The sequence below is a fragment of the Oncorhynchus keta genome, chromosome 7, assembly GCF_023373465.1.
Source record: "Oncorhynchus keta strain PuntledgeMale-10-30-2019 chromosome 7, Oket_V2, whole genome shotgun sequence".
NCBI lineage: Eukaryota > Metazoa > Chordata > Actinopteri > Salmoniformes > Salmonidae > Oncorhynchus > Oncorhynchus keta.
This window is the reverse complement of record NC_068427.1, coordinates 45,910,574-45,938,478: the sequence shown is the minus strand read 5'-3', so window position 1 is coordinate 45,938,478 and position 27,905 is coordinate 45,910,574. Positions and strand designations below refer to the sequence as shown.

Below are 27,905 nucleotides of genomic sequence, written 5' to 3'. Positions count from 1 at the left end.
GCTGTTGGATGTGTACAACACAGTCCTCGTCAAGAACTGCACATATTTGGTTTTGTAGATCCCAGGCTGAGTATTTCCCAGCCCAGTTTATATTAGACAGGCAGTACATTTTTTCCTCTACAACCCAATACTGTAAGTATCCCATATACCTTGTATTACATTGCAGTGAATTGAGTTTGTGGAGTAAGGACTCACCAGCACTCTGTATTAAAACTGTTGCCTAGCACAAGAGGCCCATTTAAGTTTAGCTGATTCTATTAAGTCGTTCTGATAACACATATATATATATATATATACACACACACACATATATATATATATGTATTTTATTGAAAGTGTATTTCTTTAAATATAGCCTACACGACACCTTTCAAAATCCCAATGTGTAAACTTTCAAAAGAAATGCTGTCATAAATAATACAATATTAAATCAAAAACGTCAAATGATCCATTTATTTTTTCCAAAAGTGTTTGCAATGCTGTGAAAAACAGTTGTACTGCACTAGAGTGCTAACAAAAATCGACATTCCCCAAGTTTAGCATGTTTTGGATGGGGGACTCTTATTTAAAAATATATATATATATTGAATCCTGGTGCCAGCATATTATCCTGCTGCTAGGAGAACGGTAATCCATGACGTAATCTGCGTGCTCCGTTCTGGAAACAGAGGCGGCACCATTCTGTACTCCTCCACACTCCATTCATGTACAAAGACCTGCCCACTTTACTTTCTATATGAGCACGCTATGAATGTATGCTACTGTAATTATTTTTACAATTATATTTATGGGTAAAAAAAAAAAAAACGTGGAAAGAAGATACCATGCACTGTCTTTCTGTTCCATAGGGGAACTAATTGTTCAACGAATTAAATATTTAAGCGTTAAACGTGTAGAATTCAAATGTAGTTAAGTTCACAACATTTCAAAATTCGACATTTTAAGAGGAAATGGCAATAACCCAGTTCGTTTTTAGGAGGCCTATGTCGATTTCTCCTTTCATCAGATGGAAATCATGAGTGCAATAACTTCGGGGGCAGTGGGCAATGTGACGAGCACAACGGAACAGGCTTTATGTTATTGATCAATGATACCGCCTATGGGTCATACAAGAAACAACATTTTAATAATATTGTAGAGCGCATTGAAGTGAAAGTGGTCCAAAACATTGAAAGTTAACTATTGTGGACCATGCAAATAAAACTCACAATACAATGTTCAAATAAATTTATTTTTTATTTTATTGCTTTCAATGCCAAAGAGCTCTCTCTGTTGTCTGGCAGCACACCCTCAATACCCTCTGGAATGCTACACTTCATAAACCCTGTCATATGCATAGATCCATTTCATTTAAATTCCTAAATGTCTCTTACATATGGGCAGCCTAGTCCAACAAGGGCAATGGTGCTTGGAACTGAAAGTTGATATTTTGGTTCACGCATATTCTTTAAAGCTTTCCATTACAGTGTCCTTCATAATACACAGATTGTGATCATGTCTCACACTATTAACCCTCAGCGGTATCCACACGACAAAGATCCTCATGTAAGAGAAATATTCACTATGCTTGGCGAATAATGGCGTTAGTGGTGATGGTGACTAACCTGATCGTTTTACAAATAGTTTTAGAGTCAATAGTACAACTACATATTTGGATATCTTTACTGATCATCCATGTTTTCACAAGGTTACTCACATTCTCCAGAGACATCTTATATTGATATATATATATATATATATTTAGATTTTAAAAAAGTATTTTAATGTGGCCTGTTTAACGACACATTTTAAGTCTCCTCCCCACTGCAGTGTAAAAGCTAGGACAACGGTAGACCTGTTTTGACATTTGCAGTGTAAAATCTAGGACAACGGTAGACCTGTTTTGACATTTGCAGTGTAAAATCTAGGACAACGGTAGACCTGTTTTGACATTTGCAGTGTAAAATCTAGGACAACGGTAGACCTGTTTTGACATTTGCAGTGTAAAATCTAGGACAACGGTAGACCTGTTTTGACATTTGCAGTGTGAAATCTAGGACAACGGTAGACCTGTTTTGACATTTGCAGTGTGAAATCTAGGACAACGGTAGACCTGTTTTGACATTTGCAGTGTAAAATCTAGGACAATGGTAGACCTGTTTTGACATTTGCAGTGTAAAATCTAGGACAACGGTAGACCTGTTTTGACACTCAAGCTGTTGGATTTCAAAGCAGCTTTTTTTGTTTCGTTTTTCCCCCCATTAAATGAACAAGGAGACAAAAGACCTCGAGGATGCAGTGATATCCTAAATGAAAAACAGGTTTTAAAAAAAACAACAACTGCAGAATCAGTTTCCACCATAAAACATTTCAATGACAGAATGTGAAAACAGAAGTATAGTATGTGCTCCTATAGAAAACAGAAGTATAGTATGTGCTCCATTGAAAACAGAAGTATAGTATGTGCTCCGTTGAAAACAGAAGTATAGTATGTGCTCCGTTGAAAACAGAAGTATAGTATGTGCTCCTATAGAAAACAGAAGTATAGTATGTGCTCCTATAGAAAACAGAAGTATAGTATGTGCTCCTATAGAAAACAGAAGTATAGTATGTGCTCCGTTGAAAACAGAAGTATAGTATGTGCTCCATTGAAAACAGAAGTATAGTATGTGCTCCGTTGAAAACAGAAGTATAGTATGTGCTCCTATAGAAAACAGAAGTATAGTATGTGCTCCGTTGAAAACAGAAGTATAGTATGTCCTCCTATAGAAAACAGAAGTATAGTATGTGCTCCATTGAAAACAGAAGTATAGTATGTGCTCCGTTGAAAACAGAAGTATAGTATGTGCTCCGTTGAAAACAGAAGTATAGTATGTGCTCCGTTAGAAAACAGAAGTATAGTATGTGCTCCGTTGAAAACAGAAGTATAGTATGTGCTCCTATAGAAAACAGAAGTATAGTATGTGCTCCGTTGAAAACAGAAGTATAGTATGTGCTCCTATAGAAAACAGAAGTATAGTATGTGCTCCGTTGAAAACAGAAGTATAGTATGTGCTCCTATAGAAAACAGAAGTATAGTATGTGCTCCGTTGAAAACAGAAGTATAGTATGTGCTCCATTGAAAACAGAAGTATAGTATGTGCTCCGTTGAAAACAGTATAAAATTACGTCCTACAAAAAAAAGAGAGATTCAGAGCAGAGTATTAAAAAAAAATGCTGAAAATGTCTGTCTCTGTTTGCAGTCTAAACCAGCAGACATGTCACCGCATCAATAAGCACCAAGATTGTGCATTGGGCACTGCTCAATGTACACACGTCCCAGATCCACGGAGAAAAGGAAATCAACAGATTCCAGACAAGTGAGTGTGTGTATGTGGCCAGACCCTATGGGGGAGGTTGTGGTGAGGAGAAGAGGCACGGGGAGACAGGGAGAGAACCCTCCTGCTCTTTGGGTCAGTACGGATGGGACGCTTTCCGGCTCAGAATGCGGTTATGGCTGGCAGAGACTGTGGCGCTGCGAATGACCTCCATCCACCTGTATGAAGAGAAAGGTTTTCACATCCAGTAGACACATATTTTTTATTTTTTTAACCTTTATTTAACTAGGCAAGTCAGTTAAGAACAAATTCTTATTTTCAATGACGGCCTAGGAACAGTGGGTTAACTGCCTGTTCAGGGGCAGAACGACAGATTTGTACCTTGTCAGCTGGGGGATTTGAACTTGCAACCTTTTGGTTACTCGTCCAACGCTCTAACCACTAGGCTACCCTGCAGCCCCATATACTATCTACTGTACACAATACCAAATATACAGAATTGTACTGTACCTGTCAAAGTTGTACTCGCTCTCAGATCTGAAGTAGTAGACGTGGGATTTGAAATGCAGTTTGAAGACGTAGTCTTTGTGGATGTTTTCAGAATCAGTGGGGATGGTGACAGAGTAGCCCAACAGGGGGAGACTGGCCAGTGGATAGTCATCCTGGAGAGAGGGGAAAGGACCAAACAGTCAAAAGCATTCTGAATTTCATGGAGCTGCTCACTTTAACTACCAATACACTTTACATCACTTTTATGCTTTGATGATGTACAGTATATTAAAATATGGCAAAATGCCCAGTGGCTACAGGTTGCAGAACATGTGTTATAACAAAGCAACTGACTATTGCGTAACTAACACTGGTTCGTTCAGGTGGTGATTCCAATGGATTCAGGGGAGCTGTGCCTAAAGTGAGAGCAAATAGTCCGGCATGGGAATGTGTACGACTCCCTTACATGGAACACGGAAATCCCACAGAGAGATGGGATGTTCTGACATGGAACACGGAAATCCCACAGAGAGATGGGATATTCTGACATGGAGCATGAAAATCCCACAGAGATGAGATATTCTGACATGCAACACGGAAATCCCACAGAGAGATGGGATATTCTGACATGGAACACGGAAATCCCACAGAGAGATGAGATATTCTGACATGGAACACGGAAATCCCACAGAGAGATGGGATATTCTGACATGGAACACGGAAATCCCACAGAGAGATGAGATATTCTGACATGGAACACGGAAATCCCACAGAGAGATGGGATATTCTGACATGGAACACGGAAATCCCACAGAGAGATGGGATATTCTGACATGGAAACGGAAATCCCACAGAGAGATGAGATATTCTGACATGGAACACGGATCTCAAATCCCAAAGAGAGATGGGATATTCTGACATGGAACACGGAAATCCCACAGAGAGATGGGATATTCTGACATGGAAACGGAAATCTCACAGAGAGATGGGATATTCTGACATGGAACACGGATCTGAAATCCCACAGAGAGATGGGATATTCTGACATGCAACACGGATCTGAAATCCCACAGAGAGATGGGATATTCTGACATGGAACACGGATCTCAAATCCCACAGAGAGATGGGATATTCTGACATGCAACACGGATCTGAAATCCCACAGAGAGAGAGATGAGATATTCTGACATGGAACACGGATCTCAAATCCCACAGAGAGATGGGATATTCTGACATGGAACACGGATCTCAAATCCCACAGAGAGATGAGATATTCAAATCAAATCACATTGTATTGGTCACATACACATGGTTAGCAGATGTTAATGGTCACATACACATGGTTAGCAGATGTTAATGGTCACATACACATGGTTAGCAGATGTTATTGGTCACATACACATGGTTAGCAGATGTTAATGGTCACATACACATGGTTAGCAGATGTTAATGGTCACATACACATGGTTAGCAGATGTTATTGGTCACATACACATGGTTAGCAGATGTTAATGGTCACATACACATGGTTAGCAGATGTTAATGGTCACATGGTTAGCAGATGTTATTGGTCACATACACATGTTTAGCAGATGTTAATGCGAGTGTAGCGAAATGCTTGTGCTTCTAGTTCCAACTGTTCAGTAATATCTAACAAGTAATCTAACAATTTCACAACAACTACTTTATACACACAAGTGTAAAGGAATGAATAAGAATATGTAAATATAAATATATGGATGAGCGATGGCCGAACGGCATAGGCAAGATAGATGGTATAGAGTACAGTAGATGGTATAGAGTACAGTATATACATATGAGATGAGTAATGTAGGACATGTAAACATTATATAAGGTGGCATTGTTTAATGTGACTAGCGATACATTTATTACATCCACCTTTTTATTATTAAAGTGGCTAGAGATTCTCTTACATGGAACACGGATCTGAAATGAGCAGGAGGGGAGGGGGTCTGCCCCAGCACACACTGCTGTACTTCGAGCCTTCACAGACTACATGGAAGGAGGAGGGGGGGAATCTCCTTCCCCAGAACACATTCCTGTAGTTCTGGTCCAGTATCCACCAAGCGTCTCAGAGTAGGATGGCTGATCTAGGATCAGTTTTACCTTCATTTAGATCATAATGTATCACATGGACAGGACGGACCTGATGAGATGGTGCTCACCTCGTGGGTCTTGTAGAAGAACAGGCTGAAGTTGGTGAAGACCACCCAGAGTTTCTGCCAGCCGTTGCTGTTCTTGAACTTCCTCAGCAGGTTTCCTGACAGCTGATTCTACAGTAGAACAACGATTTGCAATCCGTGAACTTCATTTGTGTGAAAAGGACATATTATGACAAAAATGAAAACAAATAGAGGCAATATCAACAAACATTTATATATATATATATTTTTAAATGTTTTTATTTTATTTAACCTTTATTTAACTATATGAATGTATAAGGAATAGTTCATGCATATGTGCTGTACTGTCAGCTCTGTAGATAAACCCACTGTGATTAAGCCTGGGGCCTCTTTTCAATCCTAACATTGGTTTATCTGATGTAAGTACAGCTATAAACAGTCAGCCTCCAGCCACAGTTTAAAGTCATTGAACCTCTAAGGTCACAGTGAACAACAGCCATCTATCTAGTGGTGATAAAAAGCATGTACTGCCATCTAGTGGTGATAAAAAGCATGTACTGCCATCTAGTGGTGATAAAAAGCATTTACTGTAAACTGAGCCATCGTTGAATACTGAACAAAAATCAAAACGCAACATGTAGTGGTGGTCCCATGTTTCACGAGCTGAAATAAGATGCCAGAAATTTCCCTCAAATTTTGTGCATAAATTTGTTTACATCCCTGTTAGTGAGCATTTCTCCTTTGTCAAGATTATCCATCCACCTGACAGGTGTGACATATCAAGAAGCTGACTAAACAATATGATCATTACACAGGTGCACCTTGTACTGGGGACAAAATGTACAGTTTTGTCACACAACACAATGCCACATATGTCTCAAGTTTTGAGGGAGTGTGCAATTTGCATGCTGACTGCAGGAATGTCCACGAGAGCTGTTGCCAGAAAATTTAATATTAATTTCTCTACCATAAGCCACTTCCGACGCCATCTTAGAGAATTTGACAGGAGGATTATTTCTGTCTGTAATAAAGCCCTTTTGTGGGGAAAATTCATTCCGATTGGCTGGGCCTGGGTCCCCATTGGTCGGTACTATGCCATCCTAGGCCCCTGCTTAGTCATGTGAAATCCATAGATTATGGCGTAATTAATTTATTTCAATTGACTGATTTCCTTTCATGAACTGTAACTCTGTAAAATCCTTGAAATTGTTGCATGTTGCGTTTATATTTTTTGGTTAGTGTATATATGCCATTTAGCAGATTTACAGTCATGCATGCATACATCTTTATAGGTAGGTGGCCCTGGGAATCTAACCAACAATCGCCAAACTCTACCAATTAAGTCATACAGGACCACCATTGCAGGCTACCACTAATTTCTCTTAAATCATTTGTACGTCTTCACAGATGAAAAGTTTTACACAAAAGAATGACACTTTTCACCAACAACCTCAAAGAAGATAAGATGATAGTACGCAAGGACAGTAATTCTACAATGCGATGAGGAGGTCTCTCCTCTCTCCCCGGATCCTTTACCTCTAGACTCCTGCAGGAATCACTAAAGGAGAGGCTGTGAACTCGATACCAGCAAATAAGAGACAGAGGCACTGGGCCCTGGCCACTGCTGGGCCCCAAGGGCCCCGCGAGGGAGGCCTCTGAGTCACTGACTGGACTAGGCTCCTCTAGCACGGAGGACAGGCAGACGGACACACAGAAGAAAGCGAGAGAGAGAGAGAAAAGAGAGAGAGAGAGGGAGGGAAGGACAGAGACACAAAGACTGAGTGTAAACACACACATACACAAGAGGAGCTAACGATGAGTCCACGGCTGTGAAGAAGGGAAGAAAGGAGTGCACAACCACACTGGAAAGAGTTCACAATAAAGATAAGATGAGGAAACCACCCTGGAAAGAGTTCGCAATAGAGATAAGATGAGGAAACCACCCTGGAAAGAGTTAGCAATAGAGATAAGATGAGGAAACCACCCTAGAAAGAGTTAGCAATAGAGATAAGATGAGGAAACCACCCTGGAAAGAGTTAGCAATAGAGATAAGATGAGGAAACCACCCTGGAAAGAGTTAGCAATAGAGATAAGATGAGGAAACCACCCTGGAAAGAGTTAGCAATAGAGATAAGATGAGGAAACCACCCTGGAAAGAGTTAGCAATAGAGATAAGATGAGGAAACCACCCTAGAAAGAGTTAGCAATAGAGATAAGATGAGGAAACCACCCTGGAAAGAGTTCACAATAGAGATAAGATGAGGAAACCACCTAGAAAGAGTTAGCAATAGAGATAAGATGAGGAAACCACCCTGGAAAGAGTTCGCAATAGAGATAAGATGAGGAAACCACCCTGGAAAGAGTTTGCAATAGAGATAAGATGAGGAAACCACCCTGGAAAGAGTTCGCAATAGAGATAAGATGAGGAAACCACCCTGGAAAGAGTTCGCAATAGAGATAAGATGAGGAAACCACCCTGGAAAGAGTTAGCAATAGAGATAAGATGAGGAAACCACCCTAGAAAGAGTTCGCAATAGAGATAAGATGAGGAAACCACCCTGGAAAGAGTTAGCAATAGAGATAAGATGAGGAAACCACCCTGGAAAGAGTTCGCAATAGAGATAAGATGAGGAAACCACCCTGGAAAGAGTTAGCAATAGAGATAAGATGAGGAAACCACCCTGGAAAGAGTTAGCAATAGAGATAAGATGAGGAAACCACCCTGGAAAGAGTTAGCAATAGAGATAAGATGAGGAAACCACCCTGGAAAGAGTTCGCAATAGAGATAAGATGAGGAAACCACCCTGGAAAGAGTTAGCAATAGAGATAAGATGAGGAAACCACCCTGGAAAGAGTTAGCAATAGAGATAAGATGAGGAAACCACCCTAGAAAGAGTTAGCAATAGAGATAAGATGAGGAAACCACCCTGGAAAGAGTTAGCAATAGAGATAAGATGAGGAAACCACCCTAGAAAGAGTTAGCAATAGAGATAAGATGAGGAAACCATGCTGGAAAGAGTTCACAATAGAGATAAGATGAGGAAACCACCCTAGAAAGAGTTAGAAATAGAGATACAATGAGGAAACCACCCTGGAAAGAGTTAGCAATAGAGATAAGATGAGGAAACCACCCTGGAAAGAGTTAGCAATAGAGATAAGATGAGGAAACCACCCTAGAAAGAGTTAGCAATAGAGATAAGATGAGGAAACCACCCTAGAAAGAGTTAGCAATAGAGATAAGATGAGGAAACCACCCTGGAAAGAGTTAGCAATAGAGATAAGATGAGGAAACCACCCTAGAAAGAGTTAGCAATAGAGATAAGATGAGGAAACCACCCTAGAAAGAGTTAGCAATAGAGATAAGATGAGGAAACCACCCTAGAAAGAGTTAGCAATAGAGATAAGATGAGGAAACCACCCTGGAAAGAGTTAGCAATAGAGGGCTGATTTGAGAACAGTGTCCTTTGCAGTTCACCCACCTCCTGCTAATGTCTGCTCTGCTCTCAGCTCAGTATTCAACAAAGAAAACAAAAGAGCTTGTAGAAGCTGCTTCAGCTGCACTCAGAGCTGCTGTTTAAATCTGACAAACAACAGTACTACTTCCCCTTCCTGGTGAGATCCAAAGGGGCATACGTAGCAGTTGACAGAAGTGAGAGTACGAACAGCGTAGAGACAAATCACTGAGGTAATATAATGTCCAAATAACACCATAAGGCTATGACAGAGAGGGAGTTGCTAAGGAGGACACTGTTCCCAGGTGAGGAAACACACTCAGATATACAGTGGGGCAAAAAAGTATTTAGTCAGCCACCAATTGTGCAAGTTCTCCCACTTAAAACTATGAGAGAGGCCTGTAATTTTCATCATAGGTACACTTCAACTATGACAAACAAAATGAGAACAAAAATCCAGAAAATCACATTGTAGGATTTTTTATGAATTGATTTGCAAATTATGGTGAAAAATAAGTATTTGGTCAATAACAAAAGTTTATCTCAATACTTTGTTATATACCCTTTGTTGGCAATGACAGAGGTCAAATGTTTTCTGTACATCTTCACAACGTTTTCACACACTGTTGCTGGTATTTTGGCCCATTCCTCCATGCAGATCTCCTCTAGAGCAGTGATGTTTTGGGGGTGTTGCTGGGCAACATGGACTTTCAACTCCCTCCAAAGATTTTCTATGGGGTTGAGATCTGGAGACTAGCTAGGCCACTCCAGGACCTTGAGATGATTCTTAAGAAGCCACTCCTTCGTTGCCCGGGCGGTGTGTTTGGGATCATTGTCATGTTGAAAGACCCAGCCACGTTTAATCTTCAATGCCCTTGCTGATGGAAGGAGGTTTTCACTCAAAATCTCACCATACATGGCCCCATTCATTCTTTCCTTTACACGGATCAGTCGTCCTGGTCCCTTTGCTGAAAAACAGCCCTAAAGCATGATGTTTCCACCCCCATGCTTCACAGTAGGTATGGTGTTCTTTGGATGCAACTCAGCATTCTTTGTCCTCCAAACACGACGAGTTGAGTTTTTACCAAAAAGTTATATTTTGGTTTCATCTGACCATATGACATTCTCCCGATCTTCTTCTGGATCATCCAAATGCTCTCTAGCAAACTTCAGACGGGCCTGGACATGTACTGGCTTAAGCAGGGGGACACGTCTGGCACTGCAGGATTTGAGTCCCTGGCAGCGTAGTGTGTTACTGATGGTAGGCTTTGTTACTTTCGTCCCAGCTCTCTGCAGGTCATTCACTAGGTCCCCCCGTGTGGTTCTGGGATTTTTGCTAACCGTTCTTGTGATCATTTTGACCCCACGGGGTGAGATCTTGCGTGGAGCCCCAGATCGAGGGAGATTATCAGTGGTCTTGTATGTCTTCCAATTCCTAATAATTCCTCCCACAGTTGATTTCTTCAAACCAAGTTGCTTACCTATTGCAGATTCAGTCTTCCCAACCTGGTGCAGGTCTACAATTTTGTTTCTGGTGTCCTTTGACAGCTCTTTGGTCTTGGCCATAGTGGAGTTTGGAGTGTGACTGTTTGAGGTTGTGGACAGGTGTCTTTTATACTGATAACAAGTTCAAACAGGTGCCATTAATACAGGTAACGAGTGGAGGACAGAGGAGCCTCATAAAGAAGAAGTTACAGGTCTGTGAGAGCCAGAAACCTTGCTTGTTTGTAGGTGACCAAATATTTATTTTCCACCATAATTTGCAAATAAATTCATTAAAAATCCTACAATGTGATTTTCTGAATTTTCTTTTCTAATTTTGTCTGTCATAGTTGAAGTGTACCTATGATGAAAATTACAGGCCTCTCTCATTTTTTTAAGTGGGAGAACTTGCACAATTGGTGGCTGACTAAATACTTTTTTGCCCCACTGTAGATACACAGACAGACAGACAGAGAGACAGAGAGACTGGGGAAGCCAGAGCAGGACATGTTAGGGCTGGTTCTGGTTTTGGTACCTCCACGGCTACGCTAAAGTCCACCATGGACACGCTGGTGTTCCTGTGCCAGCACACGTGCACCGTGGTGTTACCACGGTGAGGGGCCTGCCTCTCCAGGGAGGTGCGCGACGCCATCAGGTCGTCCTCAGACTCCGCCTCTGCACAGGAGTCCTCTGTTAGGGATTCTGGGAAATTCAGGAAGCGGTTACTTCCAAGATACACACTATAACAACCTGGGAAGTTGGATCCTACTGTAAAACCAGACGAGATCAACAGTAGCACAGTACTTCACAGTGGCTATGTTTGTGAGTACAGACATGTAGTCAGTCTGTATAAAAAAAGGAACATCCTTCAAATCAATGATTTATAAACCATACATTTGGAGCATTGTATTTTAGCTATTGAAGCTCTATGCAGATTTAAAGGTTGGCCCATACTGGCTCTGACGTTTCTAGAAGAGGATGAACTGTCTGTGCAAAGAGGACCAGTAAGAGGGAGAATTCAGCAATAACTCGTGGGGTTGGATGATTGTCGGATACACTATTAGTGTTCCTATACAGTGTGCCCAATGCCCAAGCTCTAGTGTAGCCAACTTACTGTTATCTGTCAGACTGCTGGCCAGCCAGTCAGACGTAGGACCGTTGATGCTCTCCGCCAGGATAATGGCCATATTAATGTCCTCCATCCACTTCTCCATCTCTGACAGTGAACTGGAGGGGGAGATAAAAAGGGGGAGGGAGAGAGAGAGAGAGAGGGGTGTGAGAGAGAGAGAGAGAGAGAGAGAGAGAGAGAGAGAGAGAGAGAGAGAGAGAGAGAGAGAGAGAAAAGGAAAGGAGAGAGGAAGAGGAGCGAGAGAGCGAAAGAGATAAACCCAACATCTTATACTACTGTACAAACACAACAGCTTAAAGTCCTGTAAAAACACAACAACTTAAACAACTGTGTAAACTCAAGAGTGTATACTACTGTAAAAACACAACAGCGTATACTACTGTAAAAACCCAACAGCTTATACTACTGTATAAACCCAACAGCTTATACTACTGTATAAACTCAAGAGCGTATACTACTGTAAAAACACAACAGCATATACTACTGTAAAACACAAGAGCTTATACTACTGTAAAAACACATGAGCTTATACTACTGTATAAACACAAGAGCTTATACTACTGTATAAACTCAAGAGCGTATACTACTGTAAAAACACAAGAGCATATACTACTGTAAAACACAACAGCTTATACTACTGTAAAACACAACAGCTTATACTACTGTAAAACACAACAGCTTATATTACTGTAAAACACAACAGACAAACATAAAATATATATAGATTTTTAACCAGCCTGATAAATATGTCATGCCGTTAGTTTTATGACTAAGTGAGCGGTAAAAATAATGAATGTGTCTTTGTGATTATATAAAGGCCTCATTGTTGACTCTGCTGATGGGACCAGTCTCCTGCCGATTCACCGACCACGTTATTGTGAACATCTTCATTCCAGAACCTGAAGGTCTACTGGCGAGTGTTTGAAGACTATTCCAAAGACGAGCTGGATCGAACCATAGCCTCACCTTGCTGCTACCACTACTGACTGGCGCTGCCCAACCAGGGTGAAGGCGTGAGGCACACCCCACTCATCCTCGCTCTCCCGGATCTGGGAACATAACAGGCACAGTCAACACATGAGGCACAAGAGGGTACATCTGCCTTTGGGAAAAAAATGACTGAGTGTGTGAGAGAGGGAGAGACAGATGGAGGGAATTAAAGACAGAGACAGATGGAGGGAATTAAAGACAGAGACAGATGAGGGAGTTAAAGACAGAGACAGATGAGGTTAAAGACAGAGACAGATGGAGGGAGTTAAAGACAGAGACAGACGGAGGGAGTTAAAGACAGAGACAGATGAGGTTAAAGACAGAGACAGATGAGGTTAAAGACAGAGACAGATGAGGTTAAAGACAGAGACAGATGGAGGGAGTTAAAGAGATAGATAGATGGAGGTAGGGAGTTAAAGACAGAGACAGATGGAGGGAGTTAAAGACAGAGAGACAGATTGAGGGAGTTAAAGAGATAGATAGATGGAGGTAGGGAGTTAAAGACAGAGACAGACGGAGGGAGTTAAAGACAGAGACAGACGGAGGGAGTTAAAGACAGAGACAGATGAGGTTAAAGACAGAGACAGATGAGGTTAAAGACAGAGACAGATGGAGGGAGTTAAAGAGATAGATAGATGGAGGGAGTTAAAGAGATAGATAGATGGAGGGAGTTAAAGACAGAGACAGATGGAGGGAGTTAAAGAGATAGATAGATGGAGGGAGTTAAAGAGATAGATAGATGGAGGAGTTAAAGACAGAGACAGATGGAGGGAGTTAAAGAGATAGATAGATGGAGGAGTTAAAGAGATAGATAGATGGAGGGAGTTAAAGACAGAGACAGATGGAGGGAGTTAAAGACAGAGACAGATGGAGGGAGGGAGTTAAAGAGATAGATAGATGGAGGAGTTAAAGACAGAGACAGATGGAGGGAGTTAAAGAGATAGATAGATGGAGGGAGGGAGTTAAAGACAGAGACAGATGGAGGGAGTTAAAGACAGAGACAGATGGAGGGAGGGAGTTAAAGAGATAGATAGATGGAGGGAGTTAAAGACAGAGACAGATGGAGGGAGTTAAAGAGATAGATAGATGGAGGGAGGGAGTTAAAGACAGAGACAGATGGAGGGAGTTAAAGACAGAGACAGATGGAGGGAGTTAAAGAGACAGATGGAGGGAGTTAAAGACAGAGACAGATGGAGGGAGTTAAAGAGATAGATAGATGGAGGGAGTTAAAGACAGAGACAGATGGAGGGAGTTAAAGAGATAGATAGATGGAGGGAGTTAAAGACAGAGACAGATGGAGGGAGTTAAAGACAGAGACAGATGGAGGGAGTTAAAGACAGAGACAGATGGAGGGAGTTAAAGACAGAGACAGATGGAGGAGTTAAAGACAGAGACAGATGGAGAGAGTTAAAGACAGAGACAGATGGAGGGAGTTAAAGACAGAGACAGATGGAGGGAGTTAAAGACAGAGACAGATGGAGAGAGTTAAAGACAGAGACAGATGGAGAGAGTTAAAGACAGAGACAGATGGAGGGAGTTAAAGACAGAGACAGATGGAGAGAGTTAAAGACAGAGACAGATGGAGGGAGTTAAAGACAGAGACAGATGGAGGGAGTTAAAGACAGAGACAGATGGAGGAGTTAAAGACAGAGACAGATGGAGGGAGTGAAAGACAGAGACAGATGGAGGGAGGGAGTTAAAGACAGAGACAGATGGAGGGAGTTAAAGACAGAGACAGATGGAGGGAGTTAAAGAGAGAGACAGATGGAGGGAGTTAAAGAGATAGATAGATGGAGGGAGTTAAAGACAGAGACAGATGGAGGGAGTTAAAGACAGAGACAGATGGAGGGAGTTAAAGACAGAGACAGATGGAGGGAGGGAGTTAAAGACAGAGACAGATGGAGGGAGGGAGTTAAAGACAGAGACAGATGGAGGGAGCTAAAGAGATAGATAGATGGAGGGAGGGAGTTAAAGAGATAGATAGATGGAGGGAGGGAGTTAAAGACAGAGACAGATGGAGGGAGTTAAAGACAGAGACAGATGGAGGGAGTTAAAGACAGAGACAGATGGAGGGAGTTAAAGACAGAGACAGATGGAGGGAGGGAGTTAAAGACAGAGACAGATGGAGGGAGTTAAAGACAGAGACAGATGGAGGGAGTTAAAGACAGAGACAGATGGAGAGAGGGAGTTAAAGACAGAGACAGATGGAGGGAGTTAAAGACAGAGACAGATGGAGGGAGTTAAAGACAGAGACAGATGGAGAGAGGGAGTTAAAGACAGAGACAGATGGAGGGAGTTAAAGAGATAGATAGATGGAGGGAGTTAAAGACAGAGACAGATGGAGGGAGTTAAAGACAGAGACAGATGGAGGGAGGGAGTTAAAGACAGAGACAGATGGAGGGAGGGAGTTAAAGAGATAGATAGATGGAGGGAGTTAAAGACAGAGACAGATGGAGGGAGTTAAAGAGATAGATAGATGGAGGGAGTTAAAGACAGAGACAGATGGAGGGAGTTAAAGACAGAGACAGATGGAGGGAGTTAAAGACAGAGACAGATGGAGGGAGTTAAAGACAGAGACAGATGGAGGGAGGGAGTTAAAGACAGAGACAGATGGAGGGAGCTAAAGAGATAGATAGATGGAGGGAGTTAAAGAAAGAGAGAGATGGAGGGAGAGAGTTAAAGAGATAGATAGATGGAGGGAGTTAAAGACAGAGACAGATGGAGGGAGTTAAAGACAGAGACAGATGGAGGGAGTTAAAGACAGAGACAGATGGAGGGAGTTAAAGACAGAGATAGATGGAGGGAGGGAGTTAAAGACAGAGACAGATGGAGGGAGTTAAAGACAGAGACAGATGGAGGGAGTTAAAGACAGAGACAGATGGAGGGAGTTAAAGACAGAGACAGATGGAGGGAGTTAAAGACAGAGACAGATGGAGGGAGTTAAAGACAGAGACAGATGGAGGGAGTTAAAGACAGAGACAGATGGAGGGAGGGAGTTAAAGACAGAGACAGATGGAGGGAGTTAAAGACAGAGACAGATGGAGGGAGTTAAAGAGATAGATAGATGGAGGGAGGGAGTTAAAGACAGAGACAGATGGAGGGAGTTAAAGACAGAGACAGATGGAGGGAGTTAAAGAGATAGATAGATGGAGGGAGTTAAAGACAGAGACAGACGGAGGAGTTAAAGACAGAGACAGATGGAGGGAGATAGATAGATGGAGGTAGGGAGTTAAAGACAGAGACAGATAGAAGATGGATGGAGGGAGTTAAAGAGAGAGACAGATGGAGGGAGTTAAAGAGATAGATAGATGGAGGGAGGGAGTTAAAGACAGAGACAGACGGAGGAGTTAAAGACAGAGACAGATGAGGTTAAAGACAGAGACAGATGGAGGAGTTAAAGACAGAGACAGACGGAGGAGTTAAAGACAGAGACAGACGGAGGGAGTTAAAGACAGAGACAGACGGAGGGAGTTAAAGACAGAGACAGACGGAGGGAGTTAAAGACAGAGACAGATGGAGGGAGTTAAAGACAGAGACAGATGGAGGGAGTTAAAGACAGAGACAGATGGAGGGAGTTAAAGACAGAGACAGAGGGAGGGAGTTAAAGACAGAGACAGATGGAGAGGAGTTAAAGACAGATGGAGAGTTAAAGACAGAGACAGATGGAGGGAGTTAAAGAGATAGATAGATGGAGGGAGGAGTTAAAGACAGAGACAGACGGAGGGAGTTAAAGACAGAGACAGATGAGGTTAAAGACAGACAGATGGAGGAGTTAAAGACAGAGACAGACAGAGGGAGGGGAGTTAAAGACAGAGACAGACGGAGGGAGGGAGTTAAAGACAGAGACAGATGGAGGGAGTTAAAGACAGAGACAGATGGAGGGAGTTAAAGAGATAGATAGATGGAGGGAGTTAAAGAGACAGATGGAGGAGTTAAAGACAGATGGAGGGAGTTAAAAGAGAGACAGATGGAGGGAGTTAAAAGATAGATAGATGGATGGAGGGAGTTAAAGACAGAGACAGATGGAGGGAGGAGGGTTAAAGACAGAGACAGATGGAGGGAGTTAAAGACAGAGACAGATGGAGGGAGTTAAAGACAGAGACAGATGGAGGGAGTTAAAGACAGAGACAGATGGAGGGAGTTAAAGACAGAGACAGATGGAGGGAGTTAAAGACAGAGACAGATGGAGGGAGTTAAAGACAGAGACAGACGGAGGGAGTTAAAGACAGAGACAGATGGGAGGAGTTAAAGACAGAGACAGATGGAGGGAGTTAAAGACAGAGAGACAGATGGAGGGAGTTAAAGAGATAGATAGATGGAGGGAGTTAAAGACAGAGACAGATGGAGGAGTTAAAGACAGAGACAGATGGAGGGAGTTAAAGACAGAGACAGATGGAGTTAAAGACAGTGACAGATGAGGTTAAAGACAGAGACAGATGGAGGGAGTTAAAGAGATAGATAGATGGAGGGAGTTAAAGACAGAGACAGATGGAGGGAGTTAAAGACAGAGACAGATGAGGTTAAAGACAGAGACAGATGGAGTTAAAGAGACAGATAGATTAAAGAGAGAGACAGATGGAGGGAGTTAAAGACAGAGACAGATGGAGGAGTTAAAGAGATGGAGGGAGGGAGTTAAAGACAGAGACAGATGGAGGGAGTTAAAGACAGAGACAGATGGAGGAGTTAAAGACAGAGACAGATGGAGGAGTTAAAGACAGAGACAGACGGAGGGAGTTAAAGACAGAGACAGATGGAGGGAGTTAAAGACAGAGACAGACGGAGGAGTTAAAGACAGAGACAGAGGAGGAGACAGATAAAGGAGTTAAAGACAGAGACAGATGGAGGGAGTTAAAGACAGAGACAGACGGAGGAGTTAAAGACAGAGACAGACGGAGGGAGTTAAAGACAGAGACAGACGGAGGTTAAAGACAGAGACAGATGGAGGGAGTTAAAGACAGAGACAGATGGAGGGAGTTAAAGACAGAGACAGATGGAGGGAGTTAAAACAGAGACAGAGTTAAAGACAGAGACAGATGGAGGGAGTTAAAGACAGAGACAGACGGAGGGAGTTAGACAGACAGAGACAGACAGAGGGGGAGTTAAAGACAGTTAAAGACAGATGAGGTTAAAGACAGAGACAGATGGAGGGAGTTAAAGAGATAGATAGATGGAGGGAGTTAAAGACAGAGACAGATGAGGGAGTTAAAGACAGAGACAGACGGAGGGAGTTAAAGACAGAGACAGATGAGGTTAAAGACAGAGACAGATGGAGGGAGTTAAAGAGATAGATAGATGGAGGGAGTTAAAGACAGAGACAGATGGAGGGAGTTAAAGACAGAGACAGATGGAGGGAGTTAAAGAGAGAGACAGATGGAGGGAGTTAGTTAAAGATAGACAGATGGTTAAAGACAGAGACAGATGAAGATAAAGAATTTAGACGGAGGAGTTAAAGACAGAGACAGATGGAGAGGAGTTAAAGACAGAGACAGATGAGGAGTTAAAGACAGAGACAGACGGAGGGAGTTAAAGACAGAGACAGATGAGGTTAAAGACAGAGACAGATGGAGGGAGTTAAAGACAGAGAGACAGATAAAGACAGATGGAGGGAGTTAAAGAGAGAGACAGATGGAGGGAGTTAAAGACAGAGAGACAGACGGAGGAGTTAAAGACAGAGACAGATGGAGGGAGTTAAAGACAGTGACAGATGAGGTTAAAGACAGAGACAGATGGAGGGAGTTAAAGAGATAGATAGATGGAGGGAGGAGTTAAAAAGACAGAGACAGACGGAGGGAGTTAAAGACAGAGACAGATGAGGTTAAAGACAGAGACAGATGGAAGGAGTTAAAGAGATAGATAGATGGAGGGAGTTAAAGACAGAGACAGACGGAGGGAGTTAAAGACAGAGACAGATGAGGTTAAAGACAGAGACAGATGGAGGGAGTTAAAGAGATAGATAGATGGAGGGAGTTAAAGACAGAGACAGATGGAGGCAGTTAAAGACAGAGACAGATGGAGGCAGTTAAAGACAGAGACAGATGGAGGGAGTTAAAGAGATAGATAGAGATGGAGGGAGTTAAAGAGATAGATAGATGGAGGGAGTTAAAGACAGAGACAGATGGAGGGAGTTAAAGACAGAGACAGATGGAGGGAGTTAAAGAGAGAGACAGATGGAGGGAGTTAAAGAGAGAGACAGATGGAGGGAGTTAAAGAGAGAGACAGATGGAGGGAGTTAAAGAGATAGATAGATGGAGGAGTTAAAGACAGAGACAGACGGAGGGAGTTAAAGACAGAGACAGACGGAGGGAGTTAAAGACAGAGACAGATGAGGTTAAAGACAGAGACAGATGGAGGGAGTTAAAGAGATAGATAGATGGAGGGAGGAGTTAAAGACAGAGACAGACGGAGGGAGTTAAAGACAGAGACAGATGAGGTTAAAGACAGAGACAGATGGAGGGAGTTAAAGAGATAGATAGATGGAGGGAGTTAAAGACAGAGACAGATGGAGGCAGTTAAAGACAGAGACAGATGGAGGAGTTAAAGAGATAGATAGACGGAGGGAGTTAAAGAGATAGATAGATTTAGGGAGTTAAAGACAGAGACAGATGGAGGGAGTTAAAGACAGAGACAGATGGAGGAGTTAAAGAGAGAGACAGATGGAGGGAGGAGTTAAAGAGATAGATAGGTGGAAGGAGGAGTTAAAGAGAGAGATAGATGGAGGAGGGAGTTAAAGAGAGAGACAGATGGAGGGAGTTAAAGAGATAGATAGATGGACGGAGGAGTTAAAGACAGAGACAGATGGAGGGAGTTAAAGACAGAGACAGATGGAGGAGTTAAAGAGATAGATAGATGGAGGAGTTAAAGAGATAGATAGATGGAGGGAGTTAAAGACAGAGACAGATGGAGGAGTTAAAGACAGAGACAGATGAGGTTAAAGACAGAGACAGATGGAGGGAGTTAAAGAGATAGATAGATGGAGGGAGTTAAAGACAGAGACAGATGGAGGGAGTTAAAGACAGAGACAGACGGAGAGTTAAAGACAGAGACAGACGGAGGAGTTAAAGACAGAGACAGATGAGGTTAAAGACAGAGACAGATGGAGGGAGTTAAAGACAGAGACAGATGGAGGAGTTAAAGACAGAGACAGATGGAGGGAGTTAAAGACAGAGACAGATGGAGGGAGTTAAAGACAGAGACAGATGGAGGAGTTAAAGAGATAGACAGATGGAGGAGTTAAAGACAGAGACAGATGGAGGAGTTAAAGACAGAGACAGATGGAGGAGTTAAAGAGAGAGACAGATGGAGGAGTTAAAGAGATAGATAGATGGAGGGAGTTAAAGACAGAGACAGACGGAGGGAGTTAAAGACAGAGACAGAGGAGGGAGTTAAAGACAGAGACAGACGGAGGAGTTAAAGACAGAGACAGACGGAGGGGTTAAAGACAGAGACAGATGGAGGGTTAAAGACAGAGACAGATGGAGGGAGTTAAAGACAGAGAGACAGATGGAGGAGGGAGTTAAAGACAGTGAAGAAAATTAAAGAGATGAGTAAAAGACAGTTAAAGACAGAGACAGATGGAGGAGCCAAAGTTAGAGAGATTAAAGACAGAGACAGATGGAGGAGTTAAAGAGAGAGACAGATGGAGGGAGTTAAACAGATAGATAGATGGAGGAGTTAAAGACAGAGACAGATGAGGTTAAAGACAGAGACAGATGAAGGAGTTAAAGACAGAGACAGATGGAGGGAGTTAAAGACAGAGACAGATGGAGGGAGTTAAAGACAGAGACAGATGGAGGAGTTAAAGAAGATAGATGAGGAGTTAAAGATGGACGGAGGAGTTAAAGACAGAGACAGAGCAAAAGACAGAGACAGATGGAGTTAAAGACAGAGACAGATGGAGAGGAGAGTTAAATAGATAGATAGATGGAGGATGGAGTGGAGGGAGTTAAAGACAGAGAGACAGATGGAGAGTTAAAGAGAGATAGATGGAGGAGGGAGTTAAAGACAGAGACAGATGGAGGGAGTTAAAGACAGAGACAGACGGAGGAGGGAGGAGTTAAAGAGACAGACAGATGGGATGTGCATTAAAGACAGAGACAGACAGATGGAGGGAGTTAAAGACAGAGATAGATGGAGGGAGTTAAAGACAGAGACAGATGGAGGAGTTAAAGATGGAGGAGTTAAAGACAGAGACAGATGGAGGGAGTTAAAGAGAGAGACAGACGGAGGGAGTTAAAGACAGAGACAGATGGAGGAGTTAAAGACAGAGACAGATGTTAAAGGAGTTAAAGACAGAGAAGAGAGTTAAAGACAGAGACAGATGGAGGGTTAAAGTTAAAGAGGCAAAGACAGAGATGGAGGAGTTAAAGAGATAGATAGATGGACGGAGAGACAGATGGAGGAGTTAAAGACAGAGACAGATGGAGGAGTTAAAGACAGAGACAGGAGAGAGACAGATGGAGGAGTTAAAGAGATAGATAGATGGAGGGAGTTAAAGACAGAGGAGAGTTAAAGACAGAGAGACAGGAGTTAAAGAGAGACAGATGGAGGGAGTTAAAGAGATAGATAGATGGACGGAGGAGTTAAAGACAGAGACAGATGGAGGGAGTTAAAGACAGAGACAGATGGAGGTTAAAGCAGTTAAAGATGGAGAGACAGATGGAGGGAGTTAAAGACAGATACAGATGGAGGGAGTTAGACAGGAGGGAGTTAAAGACAGAGACAGATGGAGGGAGTTAAAGAGAGAGATGGATTAGAGGAGTTAAAGACAGAGACAGATGGAGTTAAAGACAGAGACAGATGGAGGGAGTTAAAGACAGAGGGACAGACAGGAGGGAGTTAAAGACAGAGACAGATGGAGGGAGTTAAAGACAGAGACAGATGGAGGGAGTTAAAGAGATAGATAGATGGAGGGAGTTAAAGACAGAGACAGATGGAGGGAACAAAGAGACAGATTAAAACAATGGACAGGGAGTTAAAAAAGACAGAGACAGAGGGGAGTTAAAGACAGAGACAGATGGAGGGAGTTAAAGACAGAGACAGACGGAGGAGTTAAAGACAGAGACAGATGAGTTAAAGACAAGACAGATGGAGGGAGTTAAAGACAAAAGAGACAGATGGAGGAGTTAAAGACAGAGACAGATGGAGAGGGAGTTAAAAGAGAGACAGATGAGGAGTGGAGGGAGTTAAAGACAGAGACAGATGGAGGGGGAGTTGGAGGGAGTTAAAGACAGAGACAGATGGAGAGTTAAAGAGATAGATGGAGGGAGTTAAAGACAGAGACAGATGGAGGAGTTAAAGACAGAGACAGATGGAGGGAGTTAAAGACAGAGACAGATGGAGGAGTTAAAGACAGAGACAGATGGAGGAGTTAAAAGAGACAGAAAGACAAGGAGGAGCAAAGACAGATGGAGGAGTTAAAGAGAGAGACAGATGGAGGAGACAAAAGACAGACAGATGAGGTTAAAGACAGAGACAGAAACGGAAGGAGGAGATTAAAGACAAAGACAAATGGAGGAGTTAAAAGATAGATAGATGGAGGAGGTTAAAACAGAGACAGATGGAGGAGTTAAAGACAGAGACAGACGGAGGGAGTTAAAGACAGAGACAGATGGAGGAGTTAAAGACAAGAGATGGATGAGATTAAAGACAGAGACAGATGGAGGAGATTAAAGACAGAGACAGATGGAGGAATTAAAGACAGAGACAGACGGAGGAGTTAAAGACAGAGACAGATGGAGAGTTAAAACAAAGACAGATGGAGGGAGGAGTTAAAGACAGAGACAGATGGAGGAGTTAAAACAGAGACAGATGGAGGGAGTTAAGACAGAGACAGATGGAGAGGGAGTTAAGAGAGACAGATGGAGAGTTAAGACAGAGATAGATGGAGGGGAGTTAAAGACAGAGACAGATGGAGGGGTTAAAGACAAGAGACAGATGGAGGAGTTAAAGACAAAGACAGATGGAGGGAGGTTAAAGACAGAGACAGATGGAGGAGTTAAAGAGATAGATAGATGGAGGGAGGCCAAGGAGGGAGTTAAAGACAGAGACAGATGGAGAAGTTAAGACAGAGACAGATGGAGGGAGTTAAAAGAGATAGACAGATGGGAGGGAGTTAAAGACAGAGACAGATGGAGGGAGTTAAAGACAGAGACAGATGGAGGGAGGAGTTAAAGACAGAGACAGATGGAGGGAGTTAAAGACAGAGACAGATGGAGGGAGTTAAAGAGATAGATAGATGGAGGGGAGTTAAAGACATAGATAGATGGAGGGAGTTAAAGACAGAGACAGATGGAGGAGAAAACGGAGAGTTAAAGACAGATGGACAGAGGAGCTAAAGAGATAGATAGACGGAGGAGTTAAAGACAGAGACAGATGGAGGAGTTAAAGACAGAGACAGATGGAGGAGTTAAAGAGAGAGACAGATGGAGGGATTAAAGAGATAGATGGATGGAGGAGTTAAAGACAGAGACAGATGGAGGAGTGGAAAGAGAGACAGATGGAGGAGTTAAAGACAGACAGACAGATGGAGGGAGTTAAAAGACAGGACGAACGAATGGAGGAGTTAAAGACAGAGACAGACGGAGGAGTTAAAGACAGAGACAGACGGAGGAGTTAAAGACAGAGACAGATGAGGAGTTAAAACAGAGACAGATAGGAGGGAGTTAAAGGAGATAGGGAGTTAAAGACAGAGACAGATGGAGGGAGTTAAAGACAGAGACAGATGGAGGGAGTTAAAGACAGAGACAGATGGAGGGAGTTAAAGAGATAGATAGATGGAAGGAGGGAGTTAAAGACAGATGGAGGAGTTAAGACAGAGACAGACGGAGGGGAGTTAAAGACAGAGACAGATGATAGCAATTCCAAAAGACAGACAGATGGAGGAGTTTTAAAGACAAGAGACAGAGACAAACCATCAGAGAAAGAGATGAGTTAAAGACAGACAGATGGAGAGGGAGTTAAAGAGATAGATGGAAGGAGGAGTTAAAGAGAGAGACAGATGGAGGAGTTAAAGACAGAGACAGATGGAGGGAGTTAAAGAGATAGATAGATGGATGGAGGGAGTTAAAGACAGACAGATGGAGGGAGTTAAAGACAGAGACAGATGGAGGGTTAAAGACAGAGACAGATGGAGGGAGCAGAAAGAGATAGATAGATGGAGAGGGAGTTAAAGACAGAGACAGATGGAGGGAGTTAAAGACAGAGACAGATGGAGGGAGTTAAAGACAGAGACAGATGGAGGAGTTAAAGAGATAAGATTTTAAAATAAATGGAGGGATTAAAGACATAGACAGATGGAGGAGTTAAAGACAGAGACAGATGGAGGGAGTTAAAGACAAAGAGACAGATGGAGGGAGGAAAAAGAGATAAGATAGATGAGGAGATTAAAGACAGAGACAGATGGAGGGAGTTAAAGATAAGACAGATGGAGGGAGTTAAAGACAGAGACAGATGGAGGGAGTTAAAGACAGAGACAGATGGAGGAGTTAAAGACAGAGACAGATGGAGGATAAAGAGAGAGACAGATGGAGGAGTTAAAGACAGAGACAGATGGAGGGAGTTAAAAGACAGACAGACGGAGGGAGTTAAAGGAGAGACAGACGGAGGAGTTAAAAAGACAGAGACAGATGGAGGGAGTTAAAGAGATAGATAGATGGAGGGAGTTAAAGACAGAGACAGATGGAGGGAGTTAAAGACAGAGACAGATGGAGGGAGTTAAAGACAGAGACAGATGGAGGAGTTAAAGAGAGAGACAGATGGAGGAGTTAAAGAGATAGATAGATGGAGGAGTTAAAGACAGAGACAGACAGGGATAAAGACAAAGAGACAGAGGGAGTTAAAGATAGGAGACAGACGGAGGAGTTAAAGACAGAGACAGACAAGGGAGTTAAAGACAGAGACAGAAGGAGGGGTTAAAGACAGAGACAGATGGAGGGATTAAAAACAAAGACAGAGACAGAATAAAATAAATAGAGGGAGATAAGAGAGGGAGATTAAAAACAAACAGAGACAGATGGAGGGAGTTAAAGACAGAGACAGAATGAGGGTTAAAGACAGAGACAGATGAGGGAGTTAAAGTAAAGAAGAGACAGAGAGACAGATGGAGGGAGTTAAAGAGATAGATAGATGGATGGGAGGGAAGATAGATAAAGACAGAGACAGACGGAGGAGTTAAAGACAGAGACAGACGGAGGGAGCCAAAGACAGAGAAGATGAGGTTGGAGACAGAAGACAGATGGAGGAGGAGTTAAAGACAGAGACAGACGGAGGAGTTAAAGACAGAGACAGATGGAGGAGTTAAAACAGAACAGATGGAGAGTTAGACAGATGGAGGAGTTAAAGACAAGAGACAGGGAGGGAGTTAAAGACAGAGACAGATGAAGGAGTTAAAGACAGAGACAGATGGAGGGAGCTAAAGAGATAGATAGACGGAGGAGTTAAATGATAGAGAGACAGATGGAGGGAGTTAAAGACAGAGACAGATGAGGAAACAAAAGACAGAGACAGATGGAGGGAGTTAAAGAGAGAGACAGATGGAGGAGTTAAAGACAGAGACAGAGTGGAGCCAAAGGATGGAGGGAGTTAAATTAAAGACAAAGACAGAGGAGTTAAAGAGAAAGATAGACAGATGGAGGAGTTAAAGACAGAGACAGATGGAGGGAGTTAAAGACAGAGAGACAGATTAAAGAAGAGATAGATAGATGGAGAGGGAGCCAAAGACAGAGACAGATGGAGGGAGTTAAAGACAGAGACAGATGGAGGGAGTTAAAGACAGAGACAGATGGAGGAGTTAAAGAGAGAGATAGATGGAGGGAGTTAAAGACAGATAGACGGAGGAGGGAGCAAAAGACAGAGACAGATGGAGGGAGTTAAAGACAGAGACAGAAGGAGGTTAAAGACAGAGACAAGACGGAGGAGTTAAAAATAGACAGATAGACGGAGGGAGGTTAAAGACAGAGACAGACGGAGGAATTAAAACAAAAACAGAGACAGATGGAGGGAGATAAATAAAGAGAGGGAGTTAACAAGAGACAGACGGAGGGAGTTAAAGACAGAGACAGATGAAGGAGTTAAAGACAGAGACAGATGGAGGGAGTTAAAAGATAGATAGATGGAGGGAGTTAAAGACAGAGACAGACGGAGGAGTTAAAGACAGAGACAGATGGAGGAGTTAAAGACAAAACAGATGGAGAGTTAAAGAGAAATAGACAGATGGAGGTTAAAGAGATAGACAGATGGAGGGAGTTAAAGACAGAGACAGATGGAGGGAGTTAAAGACAGAGACAGATGGAGAGGGAGGAGTTAAAAGATAGATAGACGGAGGAGGGAGTTAAAGACAGACAGATGGAGGAGGAGTTAAAGACAGACAGATGGAGGGAGTTAAAGAGATAGATAGATGGAGTGGAGGGAGTTAAAGACAGAGACAGATGAGGCTAAAGACAGAGACAGATGGAGGAGCCAAAGACAGAGACAGATAAAGAGAGAGACAGACGGAGGGAGTTAAAGACATAGATAGGTGGAGGGAGTAAATAAAGACAGAGACAGATGAGGGAGTTAAAGACAGAGACAGACGGAGGAGATAAAGACAGAGACAGATGAGGGAGTTAAAGACAGAGACAGAGATGAGGTTAAAGACAGAGACAGATGGAGGGAGTTAAAGACAGAGACAGATGGAGGGAGTTAAAGACAGAGACAGATGGAGGGAGTTAAAGAGATAGATAGATGGAGGAGTTAAAGACAGAGACAGATGGAGGAGTTAAAGACAGAGACAGACGGAGGGAGTTAAAGACAGTGACAGATGAGGTTAAAGACAGAGACAGATGGAGGAGTTAAAGAGATAGATAGATGGAGGGGAGGGAGTTAAAGACAGAGACAGACGGAGGGAGTTAAAGACAGAGACAGATGAGGTTAAAGAGAGACAGATGGAGGAGTTAAAGAGATAGATAGATGGAGGAGGGAGTTAAAGACAGAGACAGATGGAGGGAGTTAAAGAGATAGATAGATGGAGGGAGTTAAAGACAGAGACAGATGGAGGCAGTTAAAGACAGAGACAGATGGAGGCAGTTAAAGACAGAGACAGATGGAGGGAGTTAAAGAGATAGATTGAGGAGTTAAAGAGATGGAGGAGTTAAAGACAGAGATAGATGGAGGAGTTAAAGACAGAGACAGATGGAGGGAGTTAAAGAAGAGACAGATGAGGGAGGGAGTTAAAGAGATAGATAGGTGGAAGGAGGAGTTAAAGAGAGAGATAGAGGAGGAGGAGTTAAAGAGATAGATAGATGGAGGGAGTTAAAAGATAGATAGATGGACGGAGGAGTTAAAGACAGAGACAGATGGAGGGAGTTAAAGACAGAGACAGATGGAGGGAGTTAACGAGAGAGACAGATGGAGGGAGTTAAAGAGATAGATAGATGGAGGGAGTTAAAGACAGAGACAGATGGAGGGAGTTAAAGACAGAGACAGACGGAGGGAGTTAAAGACAGAGACAGACGGAGGAGCAAAGACAGAGACAGATGAGGTTAAAGACAGAGACAGATGGAGGAGTTAAAGAGATAGATAGATGGAGGAGTTAAAGACAGAGACAGATGGAGGGAGTTAAAGACAGAGACAGATGGAGGGAGTTAAAAGAGAGACAGATGGAGGGATTAAAGAGATAGATAGATGGAGGAGTTAAAGACAGAGACAGATGGAGGGAGTTAAAGACAGATGGAGGGAGTTAAAGAGAGAGACAGATGGAGGAGTTAAAGAGATAGATAGATGGAGGAGGGAGTTAAAGACAGAGACAGAGAGGAGGGAGTTAAAGACAGAGACAGATGAGGTTAAAGACAGAGACAGATGGAGGGAGTTAAAGACAGAGACAGACGGAGGGAGTTAAAAGACAGAGACAGACGGAGGGAGTTAAAGACAGAGACAGACGGAGGGATTA

The 27,905-nt window shown here is 42.7% G+C and overlaps 1 protein-coding gene across 15 annotated transcripts in view; it reads right to left on the bottom strand.

The window, feature by feature from the left end:
- Window positions 1-1,212: 1,212 nt before the first annotated feature.
- Window positions 1,213-27,905, bottom strand: part of LOC118386403 (FERM, ARHGEF and pleckstrin domain-containing protein 1-like) — a 179,514-nt gene continuing 152,821 nt past the window's right edge. For 2 of the 15 annotated variants that reach the window (XM_052522980.1, XM_052522994.1), the window contains exons 21-27: window positions 12,959-13,041; window positions 11,978-12,090; window positions 11,399-11,565; window positions 5,972-6,079; window positions 3,807-3,958; window positions 2,136-3,514; window positions 1,213-2,006 (exon numbers count right to left, since the gene is read on the bottom strand). In XM_052522980.1, coding sequence (XP_052378940.1) covers window positions 3,433-3,514; window positions 3,807-3,958; window positions 5,972-6,079; window positions 11,399-11,565; window positions 11,978-12,090; window positions 12,959-13,041 — 705 coding nt within the window. In that variant the 3' untranslated portion in view covers window positions 1,213-2,006; window positions 2,136-3,432. Of the gene's footprint in view, window positions 3,515-3,806; window positions 3,959-5,971; window positions 6,080-11,398; window positions 11,566-11,977; window positions 12,091-12,958; window positions 13,042-27,905 lie in introns of all 15 variants that reach the window. The other 13 variants (XM_052522989.1, XM_052522992.1, XM_052522987.1 and 10 more) reach the window with 13 other exon arrangements.